The following is a 15,655-nucleotide window of genomic DNA, read 5'->3' as shown; positions in this document are numbered from 1 at the left end:
ATGAAAAACCTCTGTTAGTCTTATTAATTAGTTTAGATTGTATGGCAATGCTGTTTGATGTACTACTGTCTGTTTTAAGAAATCTTTTAGTGTTTGAATATAATCTTTATCCTTTTCAATGGTCACTGGGTCCCCTCCCACCCTCCTGTGGAAACAAAAGCAAAACCTCTTCCCTGATGTAACACATATCTTGGTTTTTATTCCTAGGTCAAAGTATCTCTAAAGTATATAGGTTGCTTTAATTTGAAATTTCTTTTTTTATCTAATATCTCTCAATGCTGTTGTTTACATTTCAGTAGAATTTAAAAAATATATAGTTAATAATCTATTATTTAATCGATCTCTAGAAGTCTTAATTATTCCTTTTAGTTTACTGAGCATATCTTTTAGGGAACCTCAAAAAGTGTTAATATAAGTAATCTATTATTTTGTTATGGTTTTTGAGGCAGGGATACTTTGTGGCATTGGAGGCTCTCTTGGAACAGCTCATGTAAATTAGGCTGGTCTCAAACTCACAAAGATCTACCTACCACTACTTCCAAGTGCTGGTATTAAAAGTCATTTTTGATGTCTGCCAGTCAATGTGTTTTCAGATATGAATATAGCTGAGTATGGTAGCAGAGACAGGCGGATCTCCGTGTATTCAAGCCAATTTGGACTACATGGTGAATATGACAGTAAGACTTTTCTCAATGACATACACACACACACACACACACACACACACACACACACACACACTCAGAAATATACTGAAAGCAACAGAGCTCCAACGAGTGCCATCCCCCATGAGGTTATGGGTCCAATTGCATTCAGACTACCAACATTCTTCTCTTTTGTTGTGATTAAATCATTTCAATAAAAGCTACTCCTGTAATGAACAAAGTTGGTTGTTACTCCTAGGACAGATTCTATCATTGTGGGAACTTAGGAGAGAAACTCAAGTCAGTCATTGAAGGGAAAACATGTGGAATCATTGTGTCTTGATTTTCTCTTTTTCTTTGCCACTATCTTGTGCTCAGCTATCTCTCTTAAAAAGCCCAGATGCACTTTCTCAGAGATAAGCTGAAGTCTTATTCCCACATAAAGCATCAGTCAAATCAATATTTTCCAGGCATAAATCAAACATTCTGATCTAAGTACACATTCAATCAGTTTTCTCTCAGATGTTCCCAGGTTTTGTGAAGTGGATACCTGATCAATTTAGCCAAAGCAACTGTATTAATCATTCACTAACACAACAAAGACTCAAACATGAAGACAGCAACAACTGGAGAACACACATTTGCCAGTATGCAAGAAAATAGGAAGAGTCAACCATCTAAGATAAAGATAAAATAGTAAACCTTCTATTCACAGAAACTTCACCCAAAACCAAAATATTCATAACTGATAACATAAGAAATTTTATGAAGATACATTGCTGAAGGTCCAATATTTTTATGTAAAATCAGTACAGAGATTCACATAATATGAGGTCTAAACTTGTCACAAAGTACAGCAATCAAAAATATATAAAATATTTTGGAAAGAATGAAAGGATCAGTGAGAAAATGCCAAGAAAAAAGGCAGGTAAATATTAACAACTTTTAATCAGAAGACACAACAAAACAGAGGAAAGGAAAAGGCTGATCTTCACCAATGATACCCAGCTACCTATGATGTTATGGGTATAAAAATAAAATAAAGACAGACTTCACAACTTTCACAAAATTGCCTTAAAATGACTGTTGAACTATAGTTTCTGACCCTAGGGCTACTGATATTTCTTCCAAAAAGAGAAGCACCATGCTCTAGATCTCTCTCCAGAAATGAAGGTGATCTCTGACTATGGATCAGAAGCTCCTTATATTTCTTTTTGTTTCATGTGCACACAACCCCACTGATGCTAAATGATAAACCAACCAAAAAAATTATAACACAGGTAAACCAATGTAATCAAATTGAAATCCATGATATGATCCCACATACCTATGAATACCTGACATTGGACAATGAATCAAAATTATACAATGAAAAAGGAGCATCTTCACCAAATGGTGCTGACATAAATGGGTGCTGGAATGTAAAAGACTGCATACAATCCATATCTATCACCATGCACAAAACTTAAGTCCAAATGGACCAAAGACAACAACATAAATGCAGCCACACTGAAACTCTTACAAAAGTAAGTAGGAGGTAGCCTCAATGAATTTGTACAGTAGACCAATTTCTGAACATATTACCAACAGCACAGACACAGAGTTGCACAATTAATAAATGGGAACTCTTGAAACTGAGAAGCATCTGTAAGTCAAAGGACATAATCAACAAGACAAAATGGCAGCCCCGTAGAATGGGAAAAGATGTTCATCATCCCCACATTTGACAGAGGGATGATTCCCAAAATATACTAAGAAAAAAAGAGGCTCATTATCAAAACAATAAATAATCCAATTAAAAAGTGGGGTAGAGAATTAAATAGAGACTTCTCAGTAGAGGAATCTAAAATGGCTGAAAAACACTTAAGAATGTGCTCAACATTCTTAGACATCAGGGAAATGCAAATCAAAACAACTCTGAGGTAGCATGTTGCTCCATCATAATGCCTAAAATCAAAAACCCCAGTAACAGTTTATGCTGGGGTGCATGGGGAGAAAGGAGAACACTCCTACACTGCTGGTGGGAGTGCAAGTTCATACAGCCAATTTGGAAATCAGTATGGCAGTTCCTCAGTAATATGGGAATCAGTCTACTACAAGATCCAGCAATTCCACTTGTAGGGTAAAATATGAACATTCAAGCAAGAAGGACATCTTTTCACCTATGTTCATAGCAGCATTATTTGTAGTAGCCAAAACCTGAAGCAACCTAGATGACTCTAAACTGAATAAAGTATAGACAATATATGGCAAATTTACACCATGAAGTACTACCCAGCAGATAAAACCAATGGAATCTTAAAATTCACAGGCAAATGGATAGAAGTAGAATAAAGCTTCCTGAGTAAGGTAACATAGTAACAAAAAGACAAACATAGCATATACTCAAGTATATATGGGTTTTTCACATGGAACAAAGGATTTCCATCCTACAACCCACACTGCCAGACAAGCTAGGAAATAAGGAGTATCTTAAGCAAGACATGGATGATAACCCAGAGAACAGGAAAGGGACAATATCTCCTGAGTTAATTGGGAGCATGGGGAGAGGGGAGATGGAGTTAAAAGAATGAGAAGGGGAGAAGAGGAGGGGAGAGGAGGACTTGAGGGAGCAGGAAGATTGAGTCAGGGGAAGAATAGAGGAGAGCCAAAAAAAGTGCGATACCATAATGGATATAGCCATTATGGGTATAAAGATAAATCTGTCACTATGGAAATGTCCAGAAGTCTACAAGAATGAAACCAAATAACAATCTAAGCAATAGTCGAGAGTTCACCTTAAGTGCCCTTCTCTGGTAATGAAATCCTTGACTACCTAATATGACATCCTAGAGCCTTCATCCAGTAGATGATGGAAGCAGAAGTAGACACCTTCAGCTAAACAATGAGCCAGACTCCTGAATCTAGTTTCAGATAGGTAGAGGTGATGAGCAAATGGGTCAAGATCAGGCTGGAGAAACTCAAAAAAAGAGCTGACCTGAACAAAGGGGAGCACATGGACTCCAGACAGATAGGTGGGAAACCAGCATAGGACTGATCCAGGCCCACTGAACATGGGTATCAGTTAGGAGACCTGGGCAAACTATGGAGCTTGTGGTAGTGAATTACTATTTATTCTTATAATATAAATGGACTTTGGGAACATAAACCAACAGTTTCTCAGCCTGGAGACACAGGGGAGGGCCTGGGCCATGGTCCAAGTTATATGAAAGATTTTGAAAATCACTTATGGAGGCCTCACCTTCCCTGAGGAGCAGAAAGTGGATTAAATAGTGGGTCATTTAAGGGCAGGGTAGGATGGGGGAGAGGGAACTGTGATTGACATGTAAAACAAGTTTTTTCTAGTTTACATTACAAAAGAAAGAAATGCTTCCTGAACCAGAAAAAAAAGAATAAAAAGAAAAAGAAAAATGATTTTTAATCTGATTTTATGGATTATGGCACATCACATGGAATCTGCCCAATCTAACTGCAGAGCACCATACATACTTGAGTAATCTCTAGACATCAGAAATTGCTTTTTCCCCCAGAACTAAACTTCACTGAATCACATCATTGTGGTTATTTGCACCACCAAGTTACAAGCATTTGAATCATGTATTGGTGAAAGATGATCAACATCACCAGTTATCTACAAGTTCCAAAACTATTTGCAATATTTATAATACAAAGCTCAAAATGTATTGCAATCTTCAGAACTTCTAGAAACCAGACATTCAATTTTCTCATCTATCTTCCTACTGCAAAAAAGCAATGCCCAAATGTAAACACTTGGCAGTGATACTGCAAGAAATATATCCTCCCATGCCAGGTCTGCAAAGTCTCCCATTACCAAAAAATCCATACTGAGAGGCACAGAGGACAAAGGCCACTGCCCAGGTCACCACATGTGTCATCAGAACTAAAACCTGGCTCATGTTCCATTCAGGTACCAACAGAATTAAAAGCTCACTGGGTGTTGGTGGCACATGCCTGTAAAATCAGCACTTGGTAGGCAGAGGCAGTAAGATCTCTGTGAGTTCATACCAGACTGGTTTACAAGGTGAATCCCAGTACAGCCATATCTGTTACATGGGAAACCCTGTCTTGAAAAACAAGCAGTCAATAACTAAATGAAATGATAGCTCAACAGACCTGCTCTGAACATGATATAGTCACAATGGTATAGCTTGTGTATTTACTTATAACTCATTTCAACAAAGGCAGAAGAAACCATGGCAAAAACCCAAAAATTGCCTGACACTAGTATTCCTGACTGCTAACACCCCCTCCACAACAGACCCACATTGCCTAGGGCAACCCTATGACTGAGACAGCACAGTCCTTCCAGCCTACATTCACACACTAACTGTGGTTACTGTGAAATTGTGCTAAAGAAAAACAGACCACAAATTAGAAAACAATGGGGTATTGGTTGGGCTTGGAGGTAGAAAATACAATGTGAGTATGGTGTATTTATCATCTCAAAATTATTTTGAAAACTTGAAACAGGCCTTAAGGCCATGTGCTCCAGAGACTTGAGACTTGCATTACATTTTAAATCTGCTTTCATGGATAATGACACATCACATGGAAACTGCCCAATCTACCTGCACCGCACCACGGACACTTGAAAAATCTCTACACATCAGAAACTCCCTTTCTCCCCTGGAACTAAGCTTCACTGGATCACATCATTGTGGTTAGTTGCACCACCAAGTTACAATATTCTAATCATGTATTCATGAAAGATGATTAACATCACCATTTTTCTACAAGTTCCTAAAGTATTTGCAATATGTATAATACAAGCCTGAAAATGGAATGCAAAATTCAGAACTTCTAGAAACCAGACCTTCAGTTTTCCCTGTTCCCAATACAGTCATCAAATTATTCCCATAAACAAAGTTAGTGAGAGACATCCCTCCAAGTTCAAAGAATTTACATGGGTCAAATGTGATTTTACAAGACAGGGAATCAGGTCGCATTCTCCCCACAGATACAGGGAGGACTCACCACACTATCTGCCACCATCTGTTCCTCCCAATCTGTAGACAGCATCCAATAGCTCACCATTTTGTGGTTTCCCAGATCAATGAAGCTCTCAGGTCAGCAGCAGCAACACTGCACCACAGTAAACAAAATCGTGGTCACCTCTTCAAAACAGACTTGAAGCCTGGTTTCAGGAAGAGCCCAGCACCTCTTCAGACTGGCAGGTCTCACGGCGGGCCTGATTGGATAGTGGGGATTGAGTGACAAGAACACCTCCCATAAGTTCAGAGTGTGTTTAAAGCCACATATTGTGGTTCCTGGCCGTGCCTCCCACGCGAGAAAAAAAATCCCTTTGGAGATCTGCAACAATTTGCATTTCAATAGTACTCGCCCCAGGCTCAGTTTGCAGACCCTGATGTCTTCCTGGTTTCCATAGCAACTTCCAGTTTTCCTCCAGGGGAAGTTGAAGAGTTTCTACACATCAAAGAGCCTCTCTGAGGATGCTGCAATCTAAATCAGACCAACTCAGAATGAATTCGAAAAAGCTCACTTGGGAGACACAGCATGTAGTGAAGCAGAGGCCTCCACATCCTACCTTTCTTCATTACACTACCCTCCTCTCTGCTCCCTTGCCTTTCTTCCAACCCTGGAAAAAATCACAGGAAAGAAACTGAATACTGTCCAGTGGTTTCTAACAAAACGGGATGAAGCAAGAGGCTGGTGGGCAGAAGAGAGGTGGGTTAGGAACACAGGGCACACTGGGAAATGTAGTCCCGAGCCAGTTCCGTGCAGGCTGCAGGGAATCTTCTCTGTGAACTGTTGGCTCACCAGGCTGGTTTTGCAGGTGAATGAGGGAGTGAATCAGTGAATGGGTGACTGAGTGAGGTGAGTGATCCAGTGAACTGAATGCAGACAGCTGCCAGGCAGCAGCAGTCAGCATTGCAGTTTAGGAACGACCAGCAGGCTAGCTGGCTAGCCAAGAGGGGCAAGATGAGTGGAAGCTGGGGATTCATTCATGAGCTCGCCAGCTATCACGTGCTTGCTACCCGCCTAGGAGTCCATGAATAAATAAACGAATGAACGAACAAATGAATGAATAAATTAATAAACGGATGAATGCATGGATCGGGTGCAGCCACAGCGGTGGTAGGCAGGGACCGGGGTGGGCCAGTAGGGATGGAGGGAGCCCAGTGTGGCAGAGTACCTTGGTTCCAGGCACTGACGGTGTTGGGTTTGGGTTAATGAGTTAAATAGTTATTATCGTATGTTACATAGAATAGAAATCGGGCACTAAGGAAGTGTCTGGAGATCTACAATTATGACACTAGCTTACAATCTAAGCAATAGAGCAGAGGATACCTTAAATGCCCTTCCCTGATAGTGAGATTGATGACTGACTTATGTGCCACCCGATAGCCCTCATCTAGCAGCACACCCCCACAACTATTCACTGAACTGAACTGGAATCCAGTTGCAGAGAAGGAAGAGTGATGAGAAGAGGGGTCCAGACCAGACTGCTGAAACCCACACGAACAGCTGACCTGAACAATGGGGAGCTATTGGTCCCTAGACTGATAGCTGGGAAACCAGCATGAGACTGATGCAGAACCCAGGAACATGGGTTTCAGTGAGGAAACCTCGGAAATCTACAGGACCTCAGGTAGTATTTCAATACTTATTCCTAGCATGTGTGTAGATTTGGGAGCCCATTCTACATGAAGGGATACTCCCTGATCAAGACACACGGGGGTGGGTCTAGGCCCTATCCCACATATTGACCACTGGCAAAGGGAAATGGTCTGGGACATTGTTCATGGCATGAGCATATATAAGATCTCAGTATGCACCCCCGCCCCAGTGACACACTTGCTTCAACAGTTCCATACCTACAGCAACAAAGCAAGCTCATAAGTGTGTCATTCCCTTTGAGCTTATGGGGGAAATTACATTCAGACTAGCTCAGGAATTATGCATTAAGGTTCACAAGGAAGTATGATATGTCCTTTTGTTTGAGTGAATAATGAATCCATCCTAATGAGAAAGACTAAATTTTAAGTTCGTTTTCACACCAGAATTTATTACACTATGAAATTTTTGCTGGGAAACACCTAAGGCCCCATGATAAGTTACCTGAAGTATTCAGCTTTCAATTCTCACAATTTGGGAATAGTTAACACATTGTGGATTATCCTCGAATTGGACAGAGAGGCTAGTGAGGAAATTTTTTTCACACTAGTTATATTTCTTGAGTAGCCTGTTTTAACAACTTTGCTTCTAATGACTTGTACATGTTAAACTTTTATTTTTCCTGCTTTTTCATGTGCCTAAAGATAAGCCATACCATCATAAATTCCAATGCATTCTACTATATTTTTGGTATAAATGGTCAAACATATATGTGAATCAGAATCCTGACTGTATTGAGCATAGTAAATAAATGTCTTTTAGACATGGAAAAATATTTTAGTCAGTACCACTACTACACCCAAAACTGTCCAAGAAAAGAAGAACCCAGTGACACACATATTCTTGACTAGCAGACAAAGTACTAGAACCCCACGACACCAGTGATCTTTACATTCCTTCATTGGAGAATATTATGTTTTTGAAAGACAAAACAAAACCTTCTTCAACATACCTTTGCAGATTTCTAGTTTTGGCAAGTTATATTCAATCCAATGAAAAACATCTGTTAGTCTCATGAATTAATTTAGATTGCATGGTAATGTGGTTTAATGACAAATGTCTGTTTTAAGAAATCTTTTTTCCTTTGAATATAATCTTTATCAATTTTAATGGGCATTGGGTTCCCCCACACCCCCACCCTCACATCCCCAGGGGAAACCAAAGCAAAACCTCTTCCCTGTTGTAACACATATCTTGGTTTTAATTTGGAGATCAAAGTTTCTCCAAATTATATAGGTTGCTTTAATTTAGCAGTTTCTTTTTAATCTAATATCTCCCAATGTGGTTTTTTCCAATTCAGTAGCTTTGAAAAAAATATAAATTTAATAGTCTAATATTTAATCTATCTCTGGAAGTCTTAATTACCCCCTTTGAGTTTATTTAGCATATCTTTTAAGGAACCTCATAAAGTGTTAATTTAAGTAATCATTTTTTCTTCTTTTGTTTTTGGGGGCAGGGTTTCTCTGTGCCTTTGGAGCCTCTCTTGGAAACAGAATTTTTAGGATGGTCTAAAACTCACAAAGACCCGCCTACCATTGCTTCCTGGGTGCTGGTATTACAGGTTTGCATGATCACCACCTGGAATATGTAATATTTATTGAGAAAAAATCAGAAGTCAGATATGGGGGTAACAACCAGAAAGAACAAAGATCCAGTTGAGCAGACATCAGTGACTCCTACCTCTTCAATTTATGAATCAAAAACAGAAAGATCCTGTCTCAGCCCCTCCTTAATAATTCCTGTCTCCAATCTCTCCACAGTTTTCCAAACCTCTATGGTATTTTTTGGTCACTTAACTGGTAGCTCTGCTCTCTGATGCTATATAAGCTTTATTATGAAAATATATCGAAATATCACCCAACCCCCAGGACACCTTATCTAACTCACACGTTTGCTGCTCCCATTCCTCATAGGAAAGTCTCCATGACAGATGTCTCATGGCATGGATATCTCAACACTGTCGTCTCAAATGCAACTCAGCTTCATCTTCACAGCTTCTTGCCGTAAACTCTCACAGAATCTTCATTTGAGTCTGACATTCCAAAACATAGATGTGTCATATAGAGAAGAACTGACCACAGAAGGAGAATCTGTCATCTGTATAATTAGCGTCTTTATTGGTTACATAGACTGTAAAAAAATAGATGATTCTGCCATGATTTTGTGGACCCTACCAAGCTTGGATCAAATTTTCCAGTTTTTGAATAATGTTGCTCCTGAGACAAGAAATTGCTTTGCCTACTCCTTCTATAATGTTAAAGCACTGCTGGATAGAGTCAATAACTTGGGCTACCTTAGTAGACTTTAAATGCAGAGCAGGGATCTTTTTTAATGCTGTTAAAAACCTTGAAAATTACTCTCTTTCCCATCAATGGATTGACATAAGAAACTACTAATTCTCTTTTCCTTAACAAAATAGAGACTTTCATATTTTCCTCCTTGTGTTCTTTTCACTGTAGACCTGAAGGAGTCAACAGTAATAACCATCAACAGAAGCAATAATTTGTCTAAGACATCAATAAGCCAATTACTCTTAAACTCAGCATTATTCATTTTCTTGAGATGTGTAGGGATTAAGAAAGATTCAGGGCCAAAATATCACATAGATGAACTCTAGCTAAATATTTCATGAAATCTTCTAAGAACCTGTGATTACTGACCACTCCAAGATCAGCCAAAACAATCAAAAAGGAATGCAGCCAGGTTTGGCCTAGAGGGCCACAGCAAGACAAAAATATGACTATTTTATTGACAGAACACAGACTTTTATGTCTGTATCAGAAACATAAGATAGTGGCAATTTCAGGATCAATTCAGTTTTAGTTGCCAGGAAAACATGAAAATTGAAAGCCATACAGGGTAAAAAAGATTAATGTCTAAGAACAATTTTCTTGTTAAGCTTACATACTTCCTAGATAACTAAGAAATCATATAGAGAAATACAGATTAGTCCGATTGCTTGATTGCCTGATGGAGTTCATCAGTTCATCAGGAACCGGTAGGTACATTGTGTCCCAAGAGCCATGAGCTGTAGCCTGAATATTCTATGACATATATCTCTCAAGGCAGATAGGTCAGGCCAACTGCATGATTCCCTGCAGAGACTTGTACCCACTGAAATTCTCACCTGGACACCAGGGTCTGCCATTACTCTGGCATCCCTGTCTTTTGTGTACCACGAAAACAGCCAATTAAGCTCAATAGAGACCATTTATGGATTTTGCAATTTAAAGTCTTGATACTGTGAACTTCTTCCAGAGGCAGTCAGATCTCTGTGTGTTTGAAGCCATCCTGGTCTCCTGATGGAGTGCCAGGATAGGCTCCAAAGCTACACAGAGAAACCCTGTCTAGAAACATCCCAAAAGAACACCTATTTTTGGTCAATGAAGATAAAACTATACAATCTAAAAAAGAAAGTATCTTCAACAAATAGTGATGGCATAACTGGGTGCTGGTGTGTAAAAGACTGCAGAGAGATCCTTATCTATCACCATGAACAAAACATAAGTCTAAATGCATCAAAGACCTCAGCATAAATCCAGCCACACTGACCCTCTTAGAAGACAATGTAGTAGGTATCCTAGAAGAATTTGTAAAGTAGACCACTTCCTGAACACAACACCCATAGCACAAACACAAAAATTAATAAAAGGGACTTCCTGAAACTGAGAAGCTTCTGTAAGTCAAATGTAGTCAACAAAACAAACAGCATCCCATAAAATGGAAAAAGATATTCATCAATCCCACATTTCGCAGTGGGCTGATTTCTAACATATACAAAGAAAACAAGAAGCTCATACCAAAACACCAAAAAAATCCAATTAAAACATGGGATACAGAAGTAGAAACTTTTCAATAGAGGAATCTAAAATGGCTGAAAGACACTTGAGAAAGTGTTCAACATCCTTAGCCATCAGGGAAATGCAAATCAAAACACCACTGAGGTAGCATACTGCTCCTTTCAGAATAGCTAAACTGAAAAACAACAAAGACAGTTTATGATGAGGCCAATGTGGAGAAAGGAGAACAATCCTCCAATGCTGGTGGAAATGGAAAGTCCTGCAGCTAATTTGTAAATAAGTACAGCGGTTCCTCAAAAAAAAAAAAATGGGAATCAGAATACCACGAGATGCAGCATTTCCACTTGTAGGCATATAGCCAAAAGAGGCATAGTCATACAACAAGGACATCTGTTCAACTATGTTGAAACCAGCATTATTTTTATAGCCACAAAGTGGAAGCAACCTAGATAACCTTAAACTGAATAATGGATAGACAAAATATGGTACATTTACATAATGGAGCAGAAAAATAGCATATTAAAATTAACAGGGAAATGGATAGAAGTAGAAGAAATTATCCTGGGTGAGGTAACCTAGTCAAAAAAACATGGTATGTACTCACTTGTGCATGGGTTTTAGACATGGAAGAAAGGGTTACCATCTTACAATGCACCTCCCAGAGAAGCTAGGAAACAGGGAGAAACCTAAGAGAGACATGAAAATACCCGCCAGAGAAGGGGAAAGGGACAAGGTCTCCTGAGGTCACTGGGAGCATGGGGGAGGAGAGAGGGAGTCAGGAGAATGAGAAGGGGAGAAGAGGAGGGTAGAAGAGGAATTGAGGAAACAGAAAGAAGGAGTCAGTGGTAGAATATAGCAGAGCAAGAAAAGAGATACCATAATAGACACAGCCATTATAGGTTTAAAGAGAAATCTCGACTAAGTAAATGTCCAGTGATCTACAAGTATGACACCAACTGACAATCTAAGCAGTAGTCAAGAGTTTACTTTAAATGTCCTTCTCTGATGTGATAATTGACTACCTGATATGCCATCCTAGAGCATTCATCCAGAAGCTGATGGAAGCAGAAGAAGCCACCTACAGTAAAGTTTGAGCCAAACTCCTGGAATCTAGTTTCAGATAGGAAGGAGTGATGAGGAAATGAGTCAACACCAGGCTGGAGAAACTCACAGAAATAGTTAACCTGAACAAGTGGGATCTCATGGACCACAGACTGATAGCTTGGGGAAACAGCAGGCCCCCTGAACATGGTTGTCAGTTAGGAGGCCTTGGTAATCTATGGGGCCTCTGGTAGTAGATTAGAATTTATCCCTAGTGTATGAAGGAACTTTGGAAGTGCATTCCACATAAACCAACACTGTCTGAGCTCAGAGAAGTAGACCTATGCCTTGCTCCAAATTATATGACAGATATTAAAGACCACAAATGAAAGGTTTCCCTTCACTGGGGAGAAGAAAGGGGATAGAATACAGGGTCAGTGAGGGGCAGGGGAGGAGTAGGGGAGAGGAACCTGAGATTGACATGTAAAACAATGTTGTTTCTAATATAAATTGAAAAAGGATAGAAATGCTTCCTGAAACCAAAATAAAAAAAAATGCAAAGAAAAAGAAACGTTATTTTAAATCTGATCCCATGGCCTATGTCACATAACTTGGAATCTGCCATATGTACCTGTACAGCACCTGGTACACTTGAGCTATCTCTGCACATCAGAAACTCCTTTTCTCCCCTGGAACTTATCTTCACTGAATCACATCATTGTGGTTATTTGCAATACTAAGTTGCAAGCATTCTAATAAAGTATTCATGAAAGACAATCCACATAACCATTTTTCTAGAAGTTCCTAAAGTAATTGCAACATTTGTAATACAAACATGAAAACGGAATGCATTATTCAGAACTTCTAGAAACCAAATCTATAGTTTTCTAATTTGTTTTCCCACTGCAACCAAAAGCAATGCTCACATGTGAACATTGGACTGTGATACTGCAAGAATTATACCCCCCATGGCATGACTACAGATTCTTCCATTACCCAGTAAATCCATCACTAGAAGCACAGAGGACAAAGGCCATTGTCCAGGTCACTACATATACCAATGGATATACACTCTCTCTAATGTTCCATTTAAGTCCCAACCGAGTTGAAAGCTCCCTGGGTGTTGGTGGCACACACCTTTAATAACAGCCCTTGGGAGGCAGAGGCAATAAGATCTCTGTGAGTTCATACCAGACTTGTCTACAAGGTGAGTCCCAGTACAGCCATGAATGTTTCAGAGGTAAAACTTTTCTTGAAAAACAAGTAGTCAATAACTAACTAAATAAATAAATGAAATGATGGCTCAAAAGACTTGCTCTGAAAACCATATATTCACCATGGTATACCTTGTGTTTTTTCCTACAATTCAGTTCAGCAAGAAGATAACAATGGTAAGAAACCACAAAACACCTGCCACTAGTTATCCTGACAGCAGGCCTCCCCAGAACACCCATATCAATTGACTCAGATATCACAGTCCTTCCACCTCTGCCATTACAGCACAGGAGACAGAGCCCTAGTCTAGAAAGTTTGTATTTCAGTAGACATTCCTCCTCTCATGTACAGCACATCCTGTTCCTCATGCAAAGCACAGGGTCTTTTGTGTTCATTTTCCATTACACACTCAATGTCCATTGCAGCAAACCTCAGCGCTGGGAAATCCTGTAACCAAACACAGGTAACCTTCACACAGTAACAGGTGGTACTGTGAAATCGAGTTCAAGAAAAACAGGCCAGGAATTAGAAAACAATGTAGTTTTGATAGGGCTTGGAGGCAGAAAAGACTGTGTGAATATGACGCATTTATAATCTCAAAAATTATTTTGAAAAGTTGAAACAGGCTTTATGGCCAACTGCTCCAGAGACTAGAGTCTTAATATTCCCTTTTACTTTACTGAGCATATCTTTTAAGGCACCTTATGAAGTGTTAATATAAGTAATCATTTTTTGTCCTTTTGGTTTTTGAGCCAGCGTTTCTCTGTGGCTTTGGAACCTCTCTTGAAAACAGTTCTTTTAGACCTTTGAGACCAGGATGGTCTCAAACACACAAAGACCCGCCTACCACTGCTTCCTGATCGCTGCTTTTACAGGTTTTCACCACCACCACCTGGCATAAATGATATTTATTAAGAAAAATCAGAAGTCAGATATAGGGGTAAGAATCTGGGTCCCCCCGCCCCCGGCTCCCGCAGGATGCACGGGCAGCCCGCGCTTCCCACAGCCGCCCCCGCTCCTCGCGCTCCCGCCCGCGGCCTCCACTCCCCCCGTTCTGCGCGGTGTCGCTCAGCTTGACTTTCTTGTCCAGACTCCCAGGGGTCTCCATGGCCGAGAAGCGCGGATGCCCAGCAGCTGAGCGAGCGCCCGGGAGCGGAGGCGGGGCCGAGAGGCCGGAGGCGGGGCCGAGCAGAGAGCAGGGGCGGGGCCGAGAGGCCGGAGGCGGGGCCGAGCAGAGAGCAGGGGCGGGGCCGAGAGGCCGGAGGCGGGGCCGAGCAGAGAGCAGGGGCGGGGCCGAGAGGCCGGAGGCGGGGCCGAGCAGAGAGCAGGGGCGGGGCCGAGAGGCCGGAGGCGGGGCCGAGCAGAGAGCAGGGGCGGGGCCGAGAGGCCGGAGGCGGGGCCGAGCAGAGAGCAGGGGCGGGGCCGAGAGGCCGGAGGCGGGGCCGAGCAGAGAGCAGGGGCGGGCCGAGAGGCCGGAGGCGGGGCTGAGCAGAGAGCAGGGGTGGGTCCGAGAGGCCGGAGGCGGGGACGAGCCGAGGGCAGGGGCGGGGCTTACGCGCGGGGATCAGGGGCGGGTGTACATAAACACACATTCATGCAACAACAACAAAAAGCTGGTGCAGTGCTGTGTGTGTTCCCAGCATGGGAGACAGATAGGATCCCTCAGGCTTGCTGGCCGCCAGTCTCGCCTGATTGGCAAAAGCCCAGGTGCAGCAAGAGAACTCATCTCAGAAAACACAGTGCAGTGTGATTGAAGAAGACAGCCAGTGTAGACCCCTGTGCTCTCCAGGCATGGACACACAGATAAAGGGGCAAGGGATTGTTGAGTTAAAGGTGTAGGACTCTTACAGTGGTCCTGGGTTCAGTCCCAGCATCCAGCTGACGTGGATCACGATAGCCTGTAACTCTACCTCCAGGATCCAACATCTTCTGAAATCCACAGATAACACACATTCATAGGTAAATCCATACTCAAACATGTACATATTTGCACATTTTTTAAATAAAATATTAAAAAAATTAAAGCCAGTTTGATAATACATGCCTTTTATTCCAGTGCTCAGAAATCAGACAGGTAAGCTCTGAGTTTGAGGCCAGTTTGGTCTACATAGGGAGTTTAGGCCAGCCAGGGTTACCCATTAAGAGTATGTCTTAAAAGTATAAGTAAGTAAGTAAAGTGTTAACATAATATTAATGTAGTGGGAAATAAATATTTAATATATCTTTTTTTTCGAGACAGGGTTTCTCTGTGGCTTTGGAGTCTGTCCTGGAACTAGCTCTTGAAGACCACAATGGTCT

The 15,655-nt window shown here is 41.1% G+C and overlaps 1 protein-coding gene across 1 annotated transcript in view; it reads right to left on the bottom strand.

Annotated features, from left to right (window-relative positions):
* The window catches only part of LOC113838058 (mothers against decapentaplegic homolog 1-like), a 450,092-nt gene that overhangs the window by 382,204 nt on the left and 52,233 nt on the right, over positions 1-15,655 (bottom strand). Inside the window, exon 4 of the mRNA XM_035453574.1 lies at positions 4,597-4,630. Coding sequence (XP_035309465.1) covers positions 4,597-4,630 — 34 coding nt within the window. The remainder of the gene's footprint in view (positions 1-4,596; positions 4,631-15,655) is intronic.

The sequence above is a fragment of the Cricetulus griseus genome, unplaced genomic scaffold (genome assembly GCF_003668045.3).
Source record: "Cricetulus griseus strain 17A/GY unplaced genomic scaffold, alternate assembly CriGri-PICRH-1.0 unplaced_scaffold_1, whole genome shotgun sequence".
Taxonomy (NCBI): Eukaryota; Metazoa; Chordata; class Mammalia; order Rodentia; family Cricetidae; genus Cricetulus; species Cricetulus griseus.
Note: the sequence above shows the minus strand (reverse complement) of the source record. Positions and strands in the feature narration are given on the sequence as shown.